This window comes from Akebia trifoliata, chromosome 8, assembly GCF_017979445.1.
Source record: "Akebia trifoliata isolate Shusen 1 chromosome 8, ASM1797944v1, whole genome shotgun sequence".
In the NCBI taxonomy this organism is placed as follows: domain Eukaryota; kingdom Viridiplantae; phylum Streptophyta; class Magnoliopsida; order Ranunculales; family Lardizabalaceae; genus Akebia; species Akebia trifoliata.
Window position 1 is genome coordinate 2,375,757 of NC_141382.1, and position 18,243 is coordinate 2,393,999.

At 37.4% G+C, this 18,243-nt stretch overlaps 2 protein-coding genes across 2 annotated transcripts; both read right to left on the minus strand.

Annotated features, from left to right (window-relative positions):
- Window positions 1-2,033: 2,033 nt before the first annotated feature.
- On the minus strand, window positions 2,034-7,542 carry LOC147395408 (uncharacterized). Its single transcript, XM_086452458.1, has 3 exons — window positions 5,482-7,542; window positions 5,002-5,056; window positions 2,034-4,824 (listed from the first exon to the last, which is right to left on the minus strand). Exons 1-3 carry the CDS (start codon window positions 7,455-7,457, stop codon window positions 2,791-2,793), a joined length of 4,065 nt encoding a protein of 1,354 aa, XP_086308584.1. The 5' UTR covers window positions 7,458-7,542; the 3' UTR covers window positions 2,034-2,790.
- Window positions 7,543-8,322: 780 nt separating this feature from the next.
- Window positions 8,323-15,918, minus strand: LOC147395409 (kinesin-like protein KIN-5D). The gene is made up of 23 exons (XM_086449879.1): window positions 15,633-15,918; window positions 15,062-15,256; window positions 14,844-14,973; window positions 14,562-14,720; window positions 13,993-14,469; window positions 13,717-13,814; window positions 13,460-13,616; window positions 13,279-13,348; window positions 12,976-13,052; window positions 12,825-12,878; window positions 12,647-12,727; window positions 12,429-12,540; window positions 12,024-12,110; window positions 11,745-11,920; window positions 11,498-11,659; window positions 11,303-11,410; window positions 11,068-11,226; window positions 10,910-10,993; window positions 10,130-10,335; window positions 9,898-9,999; window positions 9,418-9,527; window positions 9,170-9,321; window positions 8,323-8,774 (listed from the first exon to the last, which is right to left on the minus strand). The coding sequence occupies exons 2-23, from the start codon at window positions 15,232-15,234 to the stop codon at window positions 8,550-8,552; spliced, it is 3,159 nt and encodes a 1,052-aa protein (XP_086306005.1). The 5' UTR covers window positions 15,235-15,256; window positions 15,633-15,918; the 3' UTR covers window positions 8,323-8,549.
- Window positions 15,919-18,243: the final 2,325 nt, after the last annotated feature.

Consider the following 18,243-nt stretch of genomic DNA (forward strand, 5'->3'; position numbering starts at 1 on the left):
ATTGTTCATAAGTTGGTATGTTAAGAAAAGAGAATTTCTATTGGCACTCCAATGTTAAGTTTTTACATCCCAATTAAAAATAAAATAAACTAAGTGAATGGTTGAAAATAGAGTCGTGAGAGCGCCCCCCCTTTGACATACCCCCATCACATAGCCATAGATCACTTGCTTCGGGATACACAAGAAAAAGATTTATGATTCTACATATCCCGAGGCAAATGATCTATGATTTTGTGATGGGGGCATAGGTTAGAGGGGAGCATCATAAAATCATTATTCCTGAGAATAAGTAAAAGTTGGGGTGCTATTGTCTCTCTCTCTCTCTCTCTCTCTTAGGTTTTAGGATTTTATATGAGCTTAATCCTTGTAAATGACTACTGAATTTTTTTGAATGGGTGTCATAACGTTTTATAATATTGATTAATAATTGACCCAAGTCTTTGTAATATTTGAATAGTGTGGATTAATCTTTAATTGGGGTGATAAATAATTTAAGAAATTGGGGTGAATAAGTAAAAAGTTGGGATGCCAAGAGCAGCTCTCTAAAAACTAGACAAATTTCACAAATAACCCATTGGCATCAACTCTGTATTCCTAATATTGGGATCGACAACATAAATCCTATTTCGCCATCAATAAATTTGGATTCTTATGAAGAGGTTCAATATATTTTTAACGACAATGTAATCCATTTCACCGATAAAATGAATCTTTGAAGCAATTACAAACAACTCTTAAATAATCAGAAATTATTCCATTTTTACATGATAAGTACTTTCACCATGATTGCTTTCTTGGAAGCAACATCAATACTTCAACTAAAAGGTCTGAAGTTCAAGTGATGGTATAACCATGGTTTTAAATCTCGTCCGAGATTGAGACGACTCATCCAATAAGTCTCGGTATCGTCCACCAACGAGATGGATAGACAAGTCAATGTATCGGACGAGATTTAAAATCCACGTTAGTTTTTCTCACTGTTGAACGAGACATCTCAAATGTATCGGAAAACTTGTCCAAGATGACTCGGTCTCGTTCACAGACAAGACGTCAAAACGAGTTTTAAAACCATGGGTATAACACCAGTAACATAAAGAATTATCAGGTTGAAATTAACAAGGACCCCAAATCTACCAATAAAAATAAAAATAAAATATGGGCCATAGTAAACGAGTAGGCCAAATGCTGTCTCCCTTAACCCATTACATGTACCACAAAGCCCCATAACATGTTTTTAAAGGCTCACCTCATCAGGATACTTTCATTCATGATCAACAACATATTCTGACCAAGTTGATGACTATACAGAACTCAAGATGAAATAATGCAGTGGAGGCAGAGAGAGAGAGAGAGAGTTCCATGCAACCCAATTTGATGGAGCTACAATGTGGTCACATGAGCAGCACTCGGGATCTGACGTGATATTTTTCTTGAATAAAACATTGTTACTCAACGACGAATTTTTTTTGTAATTGTGTGCCTTTGAAGAGTTATTGAATCTCGTTTATTTGATTCTCAATGTGATGGATTGAGGTAGTAAGAAAAGAACTAAATGGGCCATAGTAAATGGGGAAAAGAGGATTCATGTTACCAACTCCAATATCTTTGATGAGCATAGATGATAACAACTTAAAACAAATACGTAAATATTCACCTAAAAGTAACAGTGATCAAAGTAAGGGGAAAAAAATCAATAGGAAAGATAAATCAATCATAATAAAACAGCAAATGATCCCGCAATAGCAAATCGTTGAAGCTTCTCCTTCCCCATCATCTTCCCTTAAAAAAACGCCCATATCACAGATGTGAAAATTAAGACAAATGTTCTAAAGAAAAACAATAAATTATTGGGAACCCATATCCCTTTCTTATCTCCATTGCCACACGTGCGCATTTTCGTCATTGATCATCAATTTTTCATACATTCATCCATGTTCTTATTCATGTCTTGTTGAAATCGAATCGAAGTTTCTCCACAATCTGAATTTGATTTACAACACAAAACTTGAACAAAATCATAAAAAACTCAATGATTCATAAACCCAGCTGACATTTTTTAAGATAATAGTGGCGAACAGAAAGTAACTTCAATAGAGAAAATGTGCACTGGGTTTTCAATAATGAAAGAATTTTTGCTTCTCTAGACCACAAAGATGCTACAATGACTTACAAAACCAAGGTCCTCATAGCTCCTGTGATCCGATTAACTAGTTTGAAGACATGCTTTGCATCCATAAATCTAGCTTACAATCTTGATGAGATCTCTATGTGAACTCTTGGCTGCATGATATACTGTCTCCATTGATGAAAAAACCAATAGAACAGGTGGTATTGATGAATCCTGAGCAACTTGTACAGTAAGCAGGCTACACTACTCTCACAATTCATTGATTTCGTTTTCCTTCTTTTGATTGAAATGCAAAGAAGTTAGTTTGGGCATGTACAACAAACACCAATGATGGAACCAGTAGGAAATGCTTTGGTGCAATTGGTAGAATCCAAGAAGGCAAGAGGAAGGCTGAAAGTAAGGAGGATTCAAGTAGTTTGAAGAGATTTGAAGTCAGATCCCTTCATATAAGATACAGGTCGGGATAGAGTCAAACGATACGTTGCCAAACCCCAACATTTGGGATGAGTAGATGATGATGGGTTTGATATTCAACTTCAACTACAATAGAACTTTCAACTTTAATCATAGGGTTTAGTTAAGTTTATAAAATCACATCCAACGTCAAGGTTCTCGACCACCAATAATAGTTGCTAAATTTTCCTCTCATGTACGGATCATTTTCAACTGCAAACAATCTCCTCATCCAACTCAACTGCAGAAACATAACCCTCTTCTCTCATCATCTCAACCAATTCCTCCAACACCCCATAAATATCTCCCATCCTCTCGTTTGACACATCCCCAGCTATGAAACTCTGTAACCCACCACTAGTTTCGATCCAACTACATCCAGGTTTTTTCTTCAACCCCATATTTTTCATCTTCTCCCTAACCCTTTCGGCTTCTTCCCATCTCCCAGCTCGAGAATATAAATTTGCCATGATAATGTAATTCCCAGTGTTTTGAGGTTCAATCTCAAATAATTTATCACAAGCAAGCTTCCCAAGTTCAACGTCTCCAGAAACCGATACACCATTGAGCAATGCCCCCCAAATCTTGGCGCTCGGTTCAATTGGCATTCCAGAGATGAACTCGGCTGCTTCGTAAAGCATTCCAGCACGGCTAAGGACTCCAACTATGCAAGCATAATGCTCAACTCCAGGACGAATCCCATATTCTTGCAACATGGCATCAAAGATTTGGCGAGCTTCGTTCACAACTCCGGAGTGTGCACAAGCAGCCAGAACTGCCGTGAATGTGATGGGGTCTGGCCGGGTTCCACTTGTAAGCATCTCGTTGAACAGGGCAAGTGCTGCTGAAGCATTGCCGTGGGCTGCATAAGCTGAAATTATCGATGTCCATATGATAACGCTCCTAGCCCTAGATTGAGAAAAAACCCGGTGTGCTCCATGGAGAAAGCCAGCTTTTGCGTACATGTCAATTATTGCAGTTGCCACATAGATGTTTCCATTGTAATTATTTCTAATGGCATAACCATGTATCTGTTTGCCACCTTTCAAATTTGAATAATATGAAAATGCAGGAAGAACACTCGAAAGTGTTACGGAATTTGGGCTGAAACCCATGGTCTGCATTTCACGAAGGAGTTTTGGAATACCCTCATAGTGGTTATTCTGAACTAGACCCGAAACCACAGCATTCCACGTACTCAATGACGGGGTTCTCATTTCCCGAAATAGTTCTATTGCTTTGTCGACAAGTCCATGAATCATGTACCCGGAAATCATCGAGCCATAACTAACCTCATCCTTCTCCTTCATCTCATTGAACAAACCTCTAGCATATTCCAAGCTCCCACATTTCGCATAAAACCCAATAACCGAGTTACGAGCTGAAGTATCCATCTCAATGTTGTTCTCAAAAACGAACCGATGAACTTCCATCCCAAAATTAAGATCCTTCAACTGCCCACAAGCTTGTAAAACACCCACCACTGTAACCGCATCGGGTCTCAAACCACTCGAACCTATCATTTCCTTATACAATCTCAAGCAATCCTCATATGAACCACCATGAGAATACCCACCAATCATAGAATTCCACGACACAATATCTCTCTCTAACATCCTATCAAACAACTTTCTAGCCCAACCCAAATTGTGGGACTTCGCATAAAACATAACCAACGCATTAACAACAAATATATCACATTCATACCCATGTCTCAGAACAAAACCATGAATCTCTTTAGCTAATCTTAGTTCAGGAAACAAAGAAGACAATGCTTTAAGCACACAAGTAATCGTGAAATTGTTGGGTTTAAGATTCGATGTTGTAGATGAAGAAACCAAAGAAGAGAAGAGCTTCAGTGTTTCGGTGTGTCTGTTCTGTTGTGAGAAAGCAATGAACATGGCGTTCCAAGAAAATATGTTTCTGTGGGGAATTTCGTCGAACAGTTTACAAGCTTCGAAGAGATAGCCTGATTTAGAGTAGAAAGCAAGAAGCTTTGAAGCAAGGAAGTTGTCTGGGGTGACTGAAAAGAGTACAATACGAGCGTGGATCTGCTTGCCTTGGTGGACAAGGCGATGGTTCGTGCAGTGTTGGATGAGGTGACCATAGGCGCTGTAGTCGAGCCCATTGGCTTGGGACAGAATAGCTTGGGCGTGTTTGATATAGCCGTTAGTGTTTGATGAAATTCGATCTTTTAGACAACTTGTTATCCTCATCAGGGCCAATGGACAACATAGATTTGGCTAGGTTAAGGTTTTTTTAGAGAGCTTCTATTTGCACACCAACTTTTACTAAAAGCACCCCAGATGTGTGCTAATTTCTGGTGATTTGCGTCTGAATTGAGGTGCTCTGAGCAAAAGTTGATGTGGCAATAGAATCTCTTGAAAATACAGTTAGAAAAGTGGTTGATGTGACTTTACATGTGGTTTGTTTGAAATCTCTTCATGGGGTTGTTCATCACAACTCAGTGTTGTACTTAAAAGAATAATGGTTTTGTGACGCGCCCTCTAACACACGCCCCCATACGTCCTCTGACGTGTCATTTGTTAAAATCATAGATTATTTCCCTGGGATACACAATGACACATATTAATGTGGATGTACAGTTGTGTGTCCTAAGGGAAAAAAATCTACGGTTTTAGCCCATGCCACCCTAAGGGGCATATGGGGGCATGCGTCAGAAGGGGGCGTCTGAAAATCATGACTCTTACTTCAATCCCTTAAACTGTTACAAGTTTGATTAACTAAACTTGAGCCCCCATAGTCGTAAATTGTGTGAACTCACAGAAATGGATTTTATGTAAGATTTCATAGGAGTATTTCCCCCTTCTTTGAAGTATATTGTTATTTATTGCTTAGCGATTCTTTACATTCTCTTCCTTTTAATGATCGATTGTTACCAGAAATCCTTACATGAACAACAACCGTCTTTGAAGTGATGGAATCGGTTACAATCTCTAATAACAATTTCCCGACCATAAACTTCGGAGACGAGTTTTAGTGCAGAGTGGCAATCTCTGCACACACGGAGATTCTTCACTACTCGAATAGGAGTTGCCGCACTTGTGTTTAGAAGACCAAATGCAACTGCCAGCTTCTCGCTATGAACCGAAAGATTCTGAGCTTTCTCCTCTTCATTTAGATCAAACAACACAAGAGAAGTGTCTGGCACATAACCTACTGACTCCAGTTTCTGGGAAATCTCGTCAAGTTTCATGTATATCTCTTTGGTTTGTGGATGAGTCTTGTCTCCCACTATGAACTCATGAACTGTATTGTCTACCTCTACCGAACTGCAACCCGGACTCTTCCCGATTCCTCTAGACTTCATTAAGCTCCGAACTCTGCTCACATCCTCCCATCGTCCAGTAGAGGCATACATGTTTGAAAGTAACACATAATAACCCGAATTTAGAGGCTCTAAATCTACCAATTTCTCTAACACCTTCTCTCCTAAATGGGAATCATTGCAGGTCCTACAGGCACCAAGCAACGAGCCCAAAATTACCGAATTGGGTTCTATGGGCATATGATCTATGAGATTTAGAGCTTCGTCTAACTGACGTGCTCGTCCTAGAACATCAACCATGCACCCGTAATGCTCAATTTTAGGCTTTATCCCATATATCTTTTGCATGTTTTCAAAATAAATCCAAGCTTTTTCTACGAGGCCAGCATGGGCACAAGCATTTAATAGTCCAATAAATGTTATATCATCGGGCATCACTCCTCTATCGTCCATCTCAGTGAAAAGCTTAATGGCTTCTTCACCCCGGCCATGGATCGCCAACCCAGATATAACCGTGTTCCAAGATACCACACTTCGCTCCCTCATCCCCTTGAACACATCCATTGCCTTGTCAATACAACCACACTTCCCATACATGTCGATGATCGCATTCCACACTATCGTTTTCCGATCAAATTTGTTCCTTTCTACAAAATGGTGGACCCACTCTCCCAATTTTAAAGCACCCAACTGAGTACAAGCCGAAAGCACAGCAACTACAGTGATCTCATCAGGCTTTTCCCCAACAATCTGCATCTGACGAAATAGCACTAGTGCTTCACTTGGCATTGAAGCCCGAACATATCCACCAATCATTGCATTCCAAGTCGGCAATGTTTTAATGGGCATCCCTTCAAACAATCTCTCCACGACATCAAACTTGCCAATCCTCAAGTACCCACAAACCATAACATTCCAAGACTGCTCGTCCTTCGTAGGCATCTTATCGAAGAGCTCCCGAGCAGCCTCAATGTCTCCTTTCCTTGCATACCCAGCAATCATGGCATTCCATGTTGCAATCGTCCTATGCTGCATTCTATTAAACAAGCTCCTACCTGTCTTGACATTCCATCCAGCATACATGTTTACCAATGATGTGTAGACATGGACATCGGAATCTGGTATCCCAAAGACAATGCATTGGGCATGGATTACTGGGCCAAATAAATTGATCGAGTTCGAGCTTGCAGTGCAAGCCTTGATGAGAAATGTGAAGGTGTAGTTATTGGGTTGGACACCTCGGTGTCTCATTAGTCCATAGAATGAGATAGCTTTAATGGGCGAATTACTATTCGCGTAAGACCTGATCATGTTATTCCACATGAATGTGGTGGGTTCTTGTTGGAGTTGTTGAAAGACAAGAGCAGCGTAGTCAAGTGCAGCATTAGACACAGTGGAGGTTGTGGTGCAGAAGACTAAGAGCTTGGCATAGTGATCTTCGGGTAGGTTACGACGAAGAATGTAGGCATGAATTTGCTTGGCTTGTTTGAGGGAATTGCAGGATTGGGGTAGGGAGGGTATGGTGTGTAATTTGTTGGGAAATTCAGCTTGGGGAGGGGCTGATTTGGTCTTGAGAAGAGCAGCCATTTTTTTTTCTTTCTTCTTTTTGGTTCCTGTTGATGCTTGGGAACAGAAACTTATCCAAAGACATGGTTGAGATATTGTTAAGTCAGCTGAGTGGACTTTGTTTGCTTGTGTGTGTGTTTTTTCATCTTCTTTCTTTATTGGAGGCCCCCCTTGACCTCAGTCTTCTTTAATATACAAATAAAAAATGACTTTAATGCACTTGTCTTTAACCTTTGGCCACAGACACTTGATTTTTCTTCCCAAAACACCAGTAATCTTGAAACTCTTGGGTAAAAGTCTTTTCCCTCATCTTCAACCTTAAGACTTTATGTACTTGATGCCTCAAGAGAAAGATAGGATTTTGGTGAAGACGATGAGGTTGAAGATAACAGTTTTTAAAAAAAAATAAAATCAAGGTTTTCGGGTAGAGGTCGAAGATGACGGAATTTAAGTAATTTTATTTGTATAAAACCCTCGATTTTTTCTATCCAAGAATCCATCATCTTCATCCTAAAATTCCCAAGAAAAATCCTGTCTTGGCCTTGACGTTTGAGCATTAAAGGAGAGAGAATCCAAAGGTTGAATACAACAAAAAAACAGTAACACGTGAGGTTGAAGATGACTGGTTTTGGGGTAAAAAATCAAGGTAAAAGAGGTTAAGGAAGATGAAGGCATTTGGGTTATTAATCTTAGTCTTCCATAGTAGAACACAGTCAAGGGGTATTTTAACAGTTTGAAACCCAAAACATAAAGGGGTATATCCAATAAGTTAATTTTGCATGTAACAACTTCAAGACATATCTCTTGTTTTTTTTTTTTTCTTGCTATGTGTGGGTGACATGCCTTCTAAGGATCTTTACCTATTAAAAAACAGAGACAAGCATGACACAAGGATCTTTCTTTACTTCATTTATTAAAAGCATTGAATTTTAAAGAATTTAAAATCTCCCAAACAACATTTCAAACTTATCCATATATCACCTCAAAAAAAATACCTCACACCAACATATAACAAATATGACTGACTATAATTGAGCCATACTCTTTTCTGTACAAGCTCTTCTACAATGCAGTTCTGATCTATTTGTTTTGTTATATTTTTTCCTGATCCACTTAATTAATAGCAGTTAGAGGCAATCTGGAATCTCTCAAGGATTCGACAGCTTCCTGTGCCCCTGAAATATGTTTTACCTCCCCATTTGCTTGCTTGGCATTCTTGGCATCCCAGAATGACTTTAATAGCTCGTCAAAAGCCGGAGTCCTAAGTTCTTCGATGGATGCTTTGCTTGGTAAATTGAATGACCTCCTTCTAGGTGTTGAACAAGACGGTTCGTCCACCTGGTTGTTGAAAAAGGTTGAAACATAGACAAATTATGATCTTTTATTATTATTATTATCATTTTTAAATAGACACAACCTCATGGATGGCTGAGATGGACGAGTGGAAAGACTAAGAAAGATAAAATACGGAATGCATTTGGAAAAAATGTAGAAGTAACTCCAACAGGTCCACTAAGAGAAAGTGAGAGTGAGATGGGTCCTAAAAATGAGCGAGAAGAAGACCCCTCTCCCCCCCCCCCCCCCCCCCTCCTCCTCCCTCTTCTCTCTCTCTCTTCTCAATAATATATAGATAGAGAGTGGGATGAACATTATTCATTTAGCCGACACCAGATCTTTGGGATAAGGCTTTGTTGTTGTATGCAACCAAAATAAGTTCTTAAGGTGATTATTACCGTGTATTCCTGTTCTAGACATTTCCCTGCATTATCCTTTATCTCCACCATCTTGTGGTAGTTAACACTCTTCAGTTCCCTTATATTTCCACAGCAGGGATCAATCATGGAATTGATGTTTCCACATGCCTCGTGGTCAAGTTTCAATAAATCTGCAAGTGTTAGTTTGAGTTAAATTTGTATTTAAATGTCTACCAGCCTTACTCACTGACGGAGAAATGGCAAAATACGTGAAACTAGAAACTTACGTTCAATAGAGGAAAGAAGACTTGTGTTTGCAACATCTACATCTCCAAGAATAGATGAGGTATCAGAAGAAAACCGAGCACGGAGCATCTGATTAGCTTCCATTCCACCCCTAACACAAACAAAACCACTTCAGTGATCCTCAAAGTAATTTATGATGGGAGCATGGATACTTGATTTAATTGGTTCAAACTAGCCAAAATTGTTCTATTCTAATTGATAATATTAATATTGGTCTCCCCAAAAATGGATCTATTTGCACTTCAAGCTCCAAACTATTGATGGTTCAATCAATCTTTTTGGGTAAAACAAAGGACATATCGACTTAGGGAGAAAATGTTTCCCATGACCCAACAACATCTGAAAGTCACACTATATATGTCAACCCAAACTACATCTCCTCTCCAGGACTTCGGGAAGGAACTTTTGGAACACCAATAGGCATTAAATGGAAAGAAAAGTCATTATACTATGATTACTACCTGAAGATGGAATCCACAGATGCAGCATTGGCTTTTTCCAGGTTGAGTAGGGACTCTTGGGCGTTTCTCCATTTTTGTGCACCTATTGTTGCCTTCATCATACTGCAAATTTTTATCAAGAGAAGTTCAGGGAATATAGCACACGTGACTTCATACAACACTTATATGTGTTTATGTTACCAAATGAACAGGTAGGATTTGGTAACGATAGTCATCACAAAGTTGCTCTTACCATTGCTGAAGACCCTCTTTCAAGCCATTATTTCCACTTTGTACTGCTGCAATATCCTCACAATAGTGAGCTTCTGTTTTTTCCATGTAAGTTGTCCACTCATATTTAACAGAAGAAGTGTAATCTTCCATGGTTGACATTTCTCTCCGTAACTTGTTGGTTCTGCAGGTGGCACTCTCCCTAAGCTCATCTGCTGCTGTTTGAACCTAAAAAAAGAAGCATATGAGAACTTTTGATTGCCCAAGTTGGGCTTTTTAAAAACTAAATAGATGTTCTTTCCATCTATACTGATTTGTTGTGAAAACGTAGAATGTGTATCACTTATGAAAAAAAAGAGTAGATCAATCGATTATGCTAGGGCAACAGTTTTGATAAAAGTCTTCGGATAACTTCTACATCTGTGAAAAACACCTATGCCCAAAACAGAAAATGCTGATTAATGGACTGCCTTTAGTTTATTCCAATGCCTCTGGAAAGTTATTCAAGTAGCAAATACATTTCCCATGGACAAGGCCCCAAAAAACCATCATTTAATCCATTTTGAGCCACAAGTTTCACCCCTAAGTCTATGAAAGTTGACAGGCTCAGACAAGCAAACTATGCAAAATTAAACAACTAAGGTATCATAGAGATAAAAATATTTATGCGTCAAACCAAAAAATATTTCCCCTAATTATTTTTGAAAAATATCTTCTGAATTTCAGCAAAATATATAGATCATATTTAACCAGTTAATACCAAAAAGGAGTTAAGTCACTTAATGGGAAAAGGGATGAATACCAGTTTTTTCTTCCTAGCATTTGAATTTGCTAGGAGCTCTGCCACTTTTTCTAACAGTTGCTTTTCTTCATTAGCAGCACACTCCTACAAATACAAAGTAACAGATTAAAGAGTTTTGGAAGAACTAAAAGAAAGATTTCAATTGAAAATTAACTCACCTCAAACTTCTTTTCAAGCTCACACAATTTCTGGTCATGGGTGATTTGTGCTTCTTCCACAATTTGAGATAGTTTGGATGTGTGAATGTCAAACGACTTGAAGAAGTTCACATTAATTTTAGAAATACACCGTGCAGCCTCTATTGCTCTCGAGTGTCCCTGCACATTTAGCATCATAAAATAAGAAATTAAATTTAAAAACCAAAACATAAGAACCGCCAGTTGTGTTGCCAACCTCACACTGTTGTTGTGCATATGCAGCTAACTTCTCCTCTTGATCAGAAAGGTTACTTTGAAGTTTGTTAAGCAGAATGTCAGCCTCTGAAGCTATTTCTATAAAAAGCTGTGTAATGGAACAGAAGATCAAAACCAAAACAGATTGGTAAGCTCTAAGCAGAAGAAATCCAAATAGGAATAAAGCCAAACGTACATCCTCAAGGGCAGTCGAGTGCTTAGAAACTTCTGAATTCAGATTTCGAAAAGTTGACTGAGAATTCCCATCAAGCTCCCCGGCTAAATCATCTAAAGCTTTGATACGGGAACTGTGCATTATTTTCAGCTTTCCTACCTGCCCTCGAAGCTCTTCAGTAGCCTGCAAAACATACCAGATGAAACAATTATAAGTCCAAATACTCCAAGTGGGCATCTGATTTTCTTAAAAAAAGTGTACAATTTACCTCCGCCTTTGTAGAGACAAAGGATTGCATATTTTCCTCCATTTCTTTAAGTTGGCGCTCCTGCTGTATCACGGAAGCTGCAACTGTCTTATGCAAGACCTCAAGTTGCTCAGTCAATTGAGACTGGAATTTCTGGATAAGGGTTCTGTTTCCATCTTCTATTTTATCCTTACGATCTACAAACCAACCACAAACAGTAAAAGTTTCTCACAGGTTTAGTTGTATTTTTTGTTCACGATAATACCCAAAATAGTTGCTAATCAAAATATGGACACAAACCAATTTTGGCGAACAATCCAGATACATCTGACGCTGCATTCTCTAGCTCGGCACGAAGTTCAAATGCCTGATCAATGAGCACTTTCTCTAAAAGATCAACAATAGATTGCATTGAATGAGTTATTTGAAGAGAGAGACTCAAGAAGTGCATGTGTTAATGCATGCTGAATTTAACTACATAAAGCATAAAAAACTTGGAAGGAGTGCTGGACATATTAACTGTTGACAGAATTTGCTAGTCTATAAATCATAACAAATACAAAAAGTATTCCCAATATTTTCTGAGACCAAATAAAGGACAAAAACATTCGTGACAGATGTAATTTTGAATGGACAAATAAGTGAAAATCCCATTTTATGAGTGTTAGAGAGGTTGCAGAAGGAACGTTATTGCACTTTTCTCACCTGATTTGAGGAGATTAGAGATAAGGAATTCCTTTTCTCTAATTGTTGAGTTTGCCTGTTTATATCTTTCTTCTAGATCAAATAGTGAGTGTTCAGTATCCTCAAGTTTTTTCTGCAGAAAGAAGAATAGTTTAATATCTTTGATTGAAGAAAGATGAAAATGTTAGTCGATAGTTCAACAGGAAGGTATGAAGCATGAAAATTCAACACTACATTACCTCAGTATTTTCAAGTTTTTCATTTAAATCTGCATTGAAAAGTTGCTGACAGTTGTAAAGTTCCTGTAGTCCCATCAGTTGCTGCTCACAACATATAATCAAATGGTCAAACCTCTAGAAAAAAAAATCCTCAATTACATTTAAACAACTGACTAATCTTAGAACTTGTAGATTGTACCTTTTCCTTGGATTCCGAATCAAGTTCCATGTGCTCAATTTTCTCGGTCATGGCCTGGACAAAAATAAAACGGAATAAAGATGTAATGTCTAGTTCAGTAAAGTCTTTGAAAAGAACCTATATTCGCCAGCCAATTAAATAAGAATCAAACCTTCTTTTCAGCTTCTTCTTGCAGATAACGGTCACGAGGAATATATATGCCATTCTTCTCTCTTGCAGCATAAACCTCTGTAGATTGAAAACTAATGAATAACTATGTACTTCCAATGCAGCATTTTATAAAACCATGATCTTATAAAACCCTATAGTATTGAAGTGCTTGTTCAAATTATATTGAATTCATGTTCCTCTCTCTCTCTCTCTCTCTCTCTCTCTCTCTCTCTCTATATATATATATATATATATATATATATATGGAACAGAATACACGCAGACTAGGAAAGACCTCAACAACCTTGCTTAAGACGGTCAATCTCAGTATACAAATCCTTGATTAGTGCAGATTTCATCATCTTCTGATTAACCTGAAAACAAAAACAGATTGATCAATTAAGTTGGGTTACAGGGAAAGAGAGGTCAACTTCAAGAACACAAAGAAGGAATGGCACCAAACAAATGCCAATCACATCACAGACCTCTGGCTTGTTCTTGATATTTTTGGCTCGATGTGCATAATCTAGGGTGCTGAGTGTCTCTTCCAAACAGTGGATTGAAGGTGATATAGTGGCAATTATGCATGTTTTGGTTTTCCCTCCCAAGGAATCCCTCAATAACCTCGTTAATTTGCTATCCCTGATGTACAAGCAAAGTCCTTAGTGTTTTTTGACATTTCTAATTACAAGATATCTGATATGCCAGCAAAAACTGCTAAAGCTGAAATCACAATCCATACCTGTAAGGAACATGACCTGAGTGCTCAACAAGTGCGTTAATGACTCGGCCGAGTGTAAGCAAACTTTTATTGATCTCTCCAGCTTCCCTGGCTCTTCCCTGTAATCATACATGTCTTCAAGTGAAATCTAAATTCCTACAGAGCATTACAGTATAGGTGTTGTGTGTCTAGAAGCATGTCACCATAAAGTACAAGTGCATATAGATAGATATGTTCACATTCCCAAATCCTTGCATCAAACAAATAAACATGGTAATGGTCGTAATTATATGATACCTCTCTTGCACCGGAACGTAAAATGTTCTCAGAACCAGCAAGGTCAACAAGATTGAGCTTTCCACATTTGATCAGCTCTTCTCCCTCTGGTGTGCACTCTTTAATGTGAATGGTGATAGAAAATATCGAGTGAGAACGACTACTTTGCTTATTGAGAAGAGTTTCAGCTGTACGCCTCTTCGCAGACCCTTTTTCCAAGATTTTATATATTTCATTTGCAGTAGTGACGATCTCTTCTTCGAGGCCTCTGACAAAAACACCCCCTCTTCCATCTTCCATTAGAGCTATTGGCTTCTTCGACTTGTCATCTATGAATTTTGAACATTCTTCTGGTGCCAAAAGATCTGTTATTTCCTCGTTGTAAAGCTCTAGAAGTGTAACTTTCATGTTGTATTCAGCATTTTGAGCTTCAAGTATATTGAAAATATGCCGAACGGCTCTAGGGATGACACCCGCATCGCTTGGGAATTCCCCATTCTATAAGAACACAAAAGGTCAAAGAGGAAATCCTTGAATGATATGAATATTGAGCAAAATCACGTATAAACTATAAAGAACATCAATGAAACCTTTGCTTTCTTCTCTCCTCCTTCCATGGTGTAAGTTTTCCCCGTGCCCGTCTGACCGTAGGCGAAAATGGTGCAGTTATAGCCATCAAGAACTTCATAGACAATAGGAGAGACAGCTTGGTCATACAAATCTTTTTGTTGGGATGTGGGACCAAATACCTACATGTAATTATCCACAAATGTTAAACCATGCTTTATATAAAGAAGTTTCAATTCTACCAAATCAAGATCAACTACAAGGGTTCTTTTTTAGAACTAAATAAAGAAGCTCAAGTTTCAAACCTTATCAAAAGCAAAGGTTCTATCAATCTGTTTGTTGGCTATGTTCTGAATTGCGGATACTTCTCGTCGATTTTCATTACAGGAAATAACCACAGGAGTATTGACCCTAACCTCATCTTCACTTAAAGGCCTAGAAATACAAGACAATTTTACCAATCACACAGATAAAACTACACCAATTAGCAGAAATTTGAATAAGAATCCAATTTTTTTCTCACCTGCAACGAAGAAGGACCTGAACGTTTACCCCTTTATCTTTATCATGCTTATTACTCGAATTCCCATCCCCTAATCGCAGATCTTTTGTAATCTTGTCGCTTGACCGCGGAGACGGTGAAAGGGAGACCAATCCTCCTCTCCTCTGCTGCTGTGATTGTGAAGAAGAATCCATAGCTAATTTTGTTGATCTTGTCCTGATACAAGAGCCATCAAAGAGTGAGAAACCAGTTCAACAATCAATCTCAAATAAAAAAATAGTCTAGAATTTCAACAACCTGAACATTATCTCTGAAACCAAGAATTAAAAAAAAATCCAAACTTGAAAATTGAGAAACTTTAACAGAGCCTCTGAAAATCAAGGGAAGAATGATACATGAAGAAACACCTCGAACCAATAATCAAATTAGAAAACAGAGAGAGAGAGAGAGAGAGAGAGAGAGAGAGAGAGAGAGCAAATGAAACACTCAAAAATGCAGTAAAAGATCGCACAAAATTCCAAAATTGATTGGTTTAATCGAATCCTAAACAACAAACCCTGAAAAAATATAAACAAAGACAATCAAAACTTACTGCTCGATCTAAAAGAGAGAAAATAAAACAATGAAATTGAGCAGAAAACTCCTGCCAATCGAACCGCTGGCTGATCAAGACCTTCAAATGTTGAAGAAAATCAAACAAAATAGAGATCAATGAGAGAGCAATCTACTTAGAAAGAGATTTGAGAATCGATGACGAAAATTTCAAGCAGAGAGAACTTGCAAGCTTCGACGAATTTAGGTTAAAATACGAGAAGAGTTGGAGAAGAAGGAGAAATGAGACTGGAGCGGCTTGTAGTTAAATTAATGCCGTTATGGTAACGTTTTGAAAAAAATTGAAGAAAGGTTGATAGCTTAGCTCAACAACAATAACGTCGTTAAAGTTCCGTTTTTTCCTTCAATTTCCCACCGATATATTTAAAAATTGAAATGTGAGTGAATTTACGAAGATACCCTCCCCTTGACAATTAGCCAGCCATAACTGTTAGGTCCTCCACGTTTTGGTGAACGTTTTCCTATTTGATTCCCCTTTTGCTCAAACTGATGAAATTGCCCTTGACCTTGGTCTACTCTTATAAACTAACAAAACTAACCTAAATACCCTTATCGTCAATCCCTAGCTTACAAAACCATATATTATATATTGGTAATTTTGTCCAATATATATAAATATGAGCAGGAATGACGCCTTACCTTCAAATGAGACTTTTGATGATAAGGAAGATGACTATTATGAATCAATTAATTAAGTAAAAATTAATTTAGGATTCGATTATTGCTCAAGTCCAAGATGAGATTTTTGTAGTTTGTGTCACTTAAGATGAGTTCTTTTGACAGGTCCAATAGATTATAGATCGCTAAGTAGCTTATGTAGTGTTAAATATTATCTCACATGGGTGGGTTGAAATCAATTATTGTTCCCAAGGGAGTATATATATGAGATTGAACAATTGGGGTGAGACGATTCCAATATTTGCCCTTACTGTGTTTATAGCTATTTGGATGCTATTATGTCAATGAGTGACATATAATGAGATTGATGTGAAAGAAGAGAGAGTGGATTGGAAGAAACGAAATTAAGACTAACCCTAAAAAAGTTTTTAGCGAACCTCTTGTTCTTTAAATCTTTGGAATGAAAGAAGAAGATTCGTTTAACCAACTCCAAATCCTTGAAATAAAATTTTTTTTTTTTTAAACATTTTTTGTCTCTATTTTATTTTTTGCTAATAAAAAAGAGGAAATAACAATTATTTTTAATAACTGTATTTAGAACATATATAAGCTAACTACCATGACAAGGATATTATAAATATTTTTAGAAGTCATAATAGGTTCAAAACAATTCAAGAAAATGTAGGAATAGCTCTTGTGGAGGGTTAAAATATTGTTTCGTCGGGACTTGTCATGTCCCACTAATCAATGCGAATATAAATACTAGGGTTGATCCAATGTAAATTTCAAGGAGCTAATTGTACACAATCACATTGACCCCACTTATTGAGTCACATGGTATGATTTGGTCTTATCTGATTAGAGGAAAAAATCTCGACAAAAAAATATTTATAACTGAAATGAGTTACCTTATTTGAATACATATTGAATGAATAATTATTATTTTAGATTAATTAGGATTTATTGTCTTTTTTTCTAAAAGGACTTTTGTATCTAGGAGAAGGACATGGGTGGTAAAGTTGATTTAAAAAAAAAAGATGTAATAGTCTTTCTCTAGATTTCGTGGAATGACTCTTTGAAGCCTAAGGATGTAGTTGTTGATTTCACAATGAACCTTGTAAAAATATCTTGCGTTCCTCTTTTTTTTTTTCTTGTTTGTCACACTCGATGGAAGTTAATTATATCCAAATTAGAAAGAAAATGTTGAATGTGATAACAAAAATGAGAGAAAGACCCAAAAGAACATAAATTGAAATAGTGAAAGCAAAATATGCACACTATTTAATAATAAAATACACAACTCTGTGAGTTCCCACATTATTAAACCAAATAGGTGTTTCTATCTAAGTCGTTGAATGACAATGAGCATGATAAAAAACCTAAAATGAGAAGAAAAGAGTGAAGACTACTGATGTGAGAAGGAATGGCTTTGTTTGGGATTTAAAGATGGTGTCATTGTGTTGAGATACTATGAAGTAACAACCTATGCTATCCAATTCGTTGGTACTAGTCTGACCACAAACTAGTCCGAACTGAAGCAGTACGTTGTACGGTTCGGATTGCGTTTGTTAAATCTAGCAAATCACGAACCCTCCAAACTTTGATAGGTTTCGACGAACCAAAGCATACACACCAATTTCTTAATTGGTTCACTGAGCCAAACTAATTTATTATTGTTTATTTTATTATTTATATTTAAAATTTGGATTCTGATATTAAATTTTTTAACAATATAATTGTACTTGTAACTTGTATATTTGAACTATATACATGCACTAATAACAAAACAAGATAACAAATCAAAATAAACCAAGCAACAAATTATCTCTAGTTACCCTTGCGAATCGGGTTCAGTCTAGAGTGAAAAACCACGAATCCGAACCGACTAACCAAGTAACATAAGCCCACAACAAAGATTTGAAGCCCATTATATCTCCGATCGGGCTAGGGTTCTAACAATTGCAACTGCTCAA

Excerpts from the sequence above, each read along its gene's own strand:
- LOC147395408 (XM_086452458.1), bottom strand. The coding sequence starts at position 7,457 with ATGGCTGCTCTTCTCAAGACCAAATCAGCCCCTCCCCAAGCTGAATTT. Across the intron at positions 5,057-5,481 it reads TGTTCATGTAAGGATTTCTG|TACAACACTGAGTTGTGATG; the intron begins GTAACAATCGAT and ends TATTCTTTTAAG. Across the intron at positions 4,825-5,001 it reads AGATTTCAAACAAACCACAT|CCAAATCTATGTTGTCCATT; the intron begins GTAAAGTCACAT and ends ACCTTAACCTAG.
- LOC147395409 (XM_086449879.1), bottom strand. The coding sequence starts at position 15,234 with ATGGATTCTTCTTCACAATCACAGCAGCAGAGGAGAGGAGGATTGGTC. Across the intron at positions 13,349-13,459 it reads ATATCAAGAACAAGCCAGAG|GTTAATCAGAAGATGATGAA; the intron begins GTCTGTGATGTG and ends TTTTGTTTTCAG. Across the intron at positions 12,111-12,428 it reads CTCTAATCTCCTCAAATCAG|AGAAAGTGCTCATTGATCAG; the intron begins GTGAGAAAAGTG and ends TTGATCTTTTAG.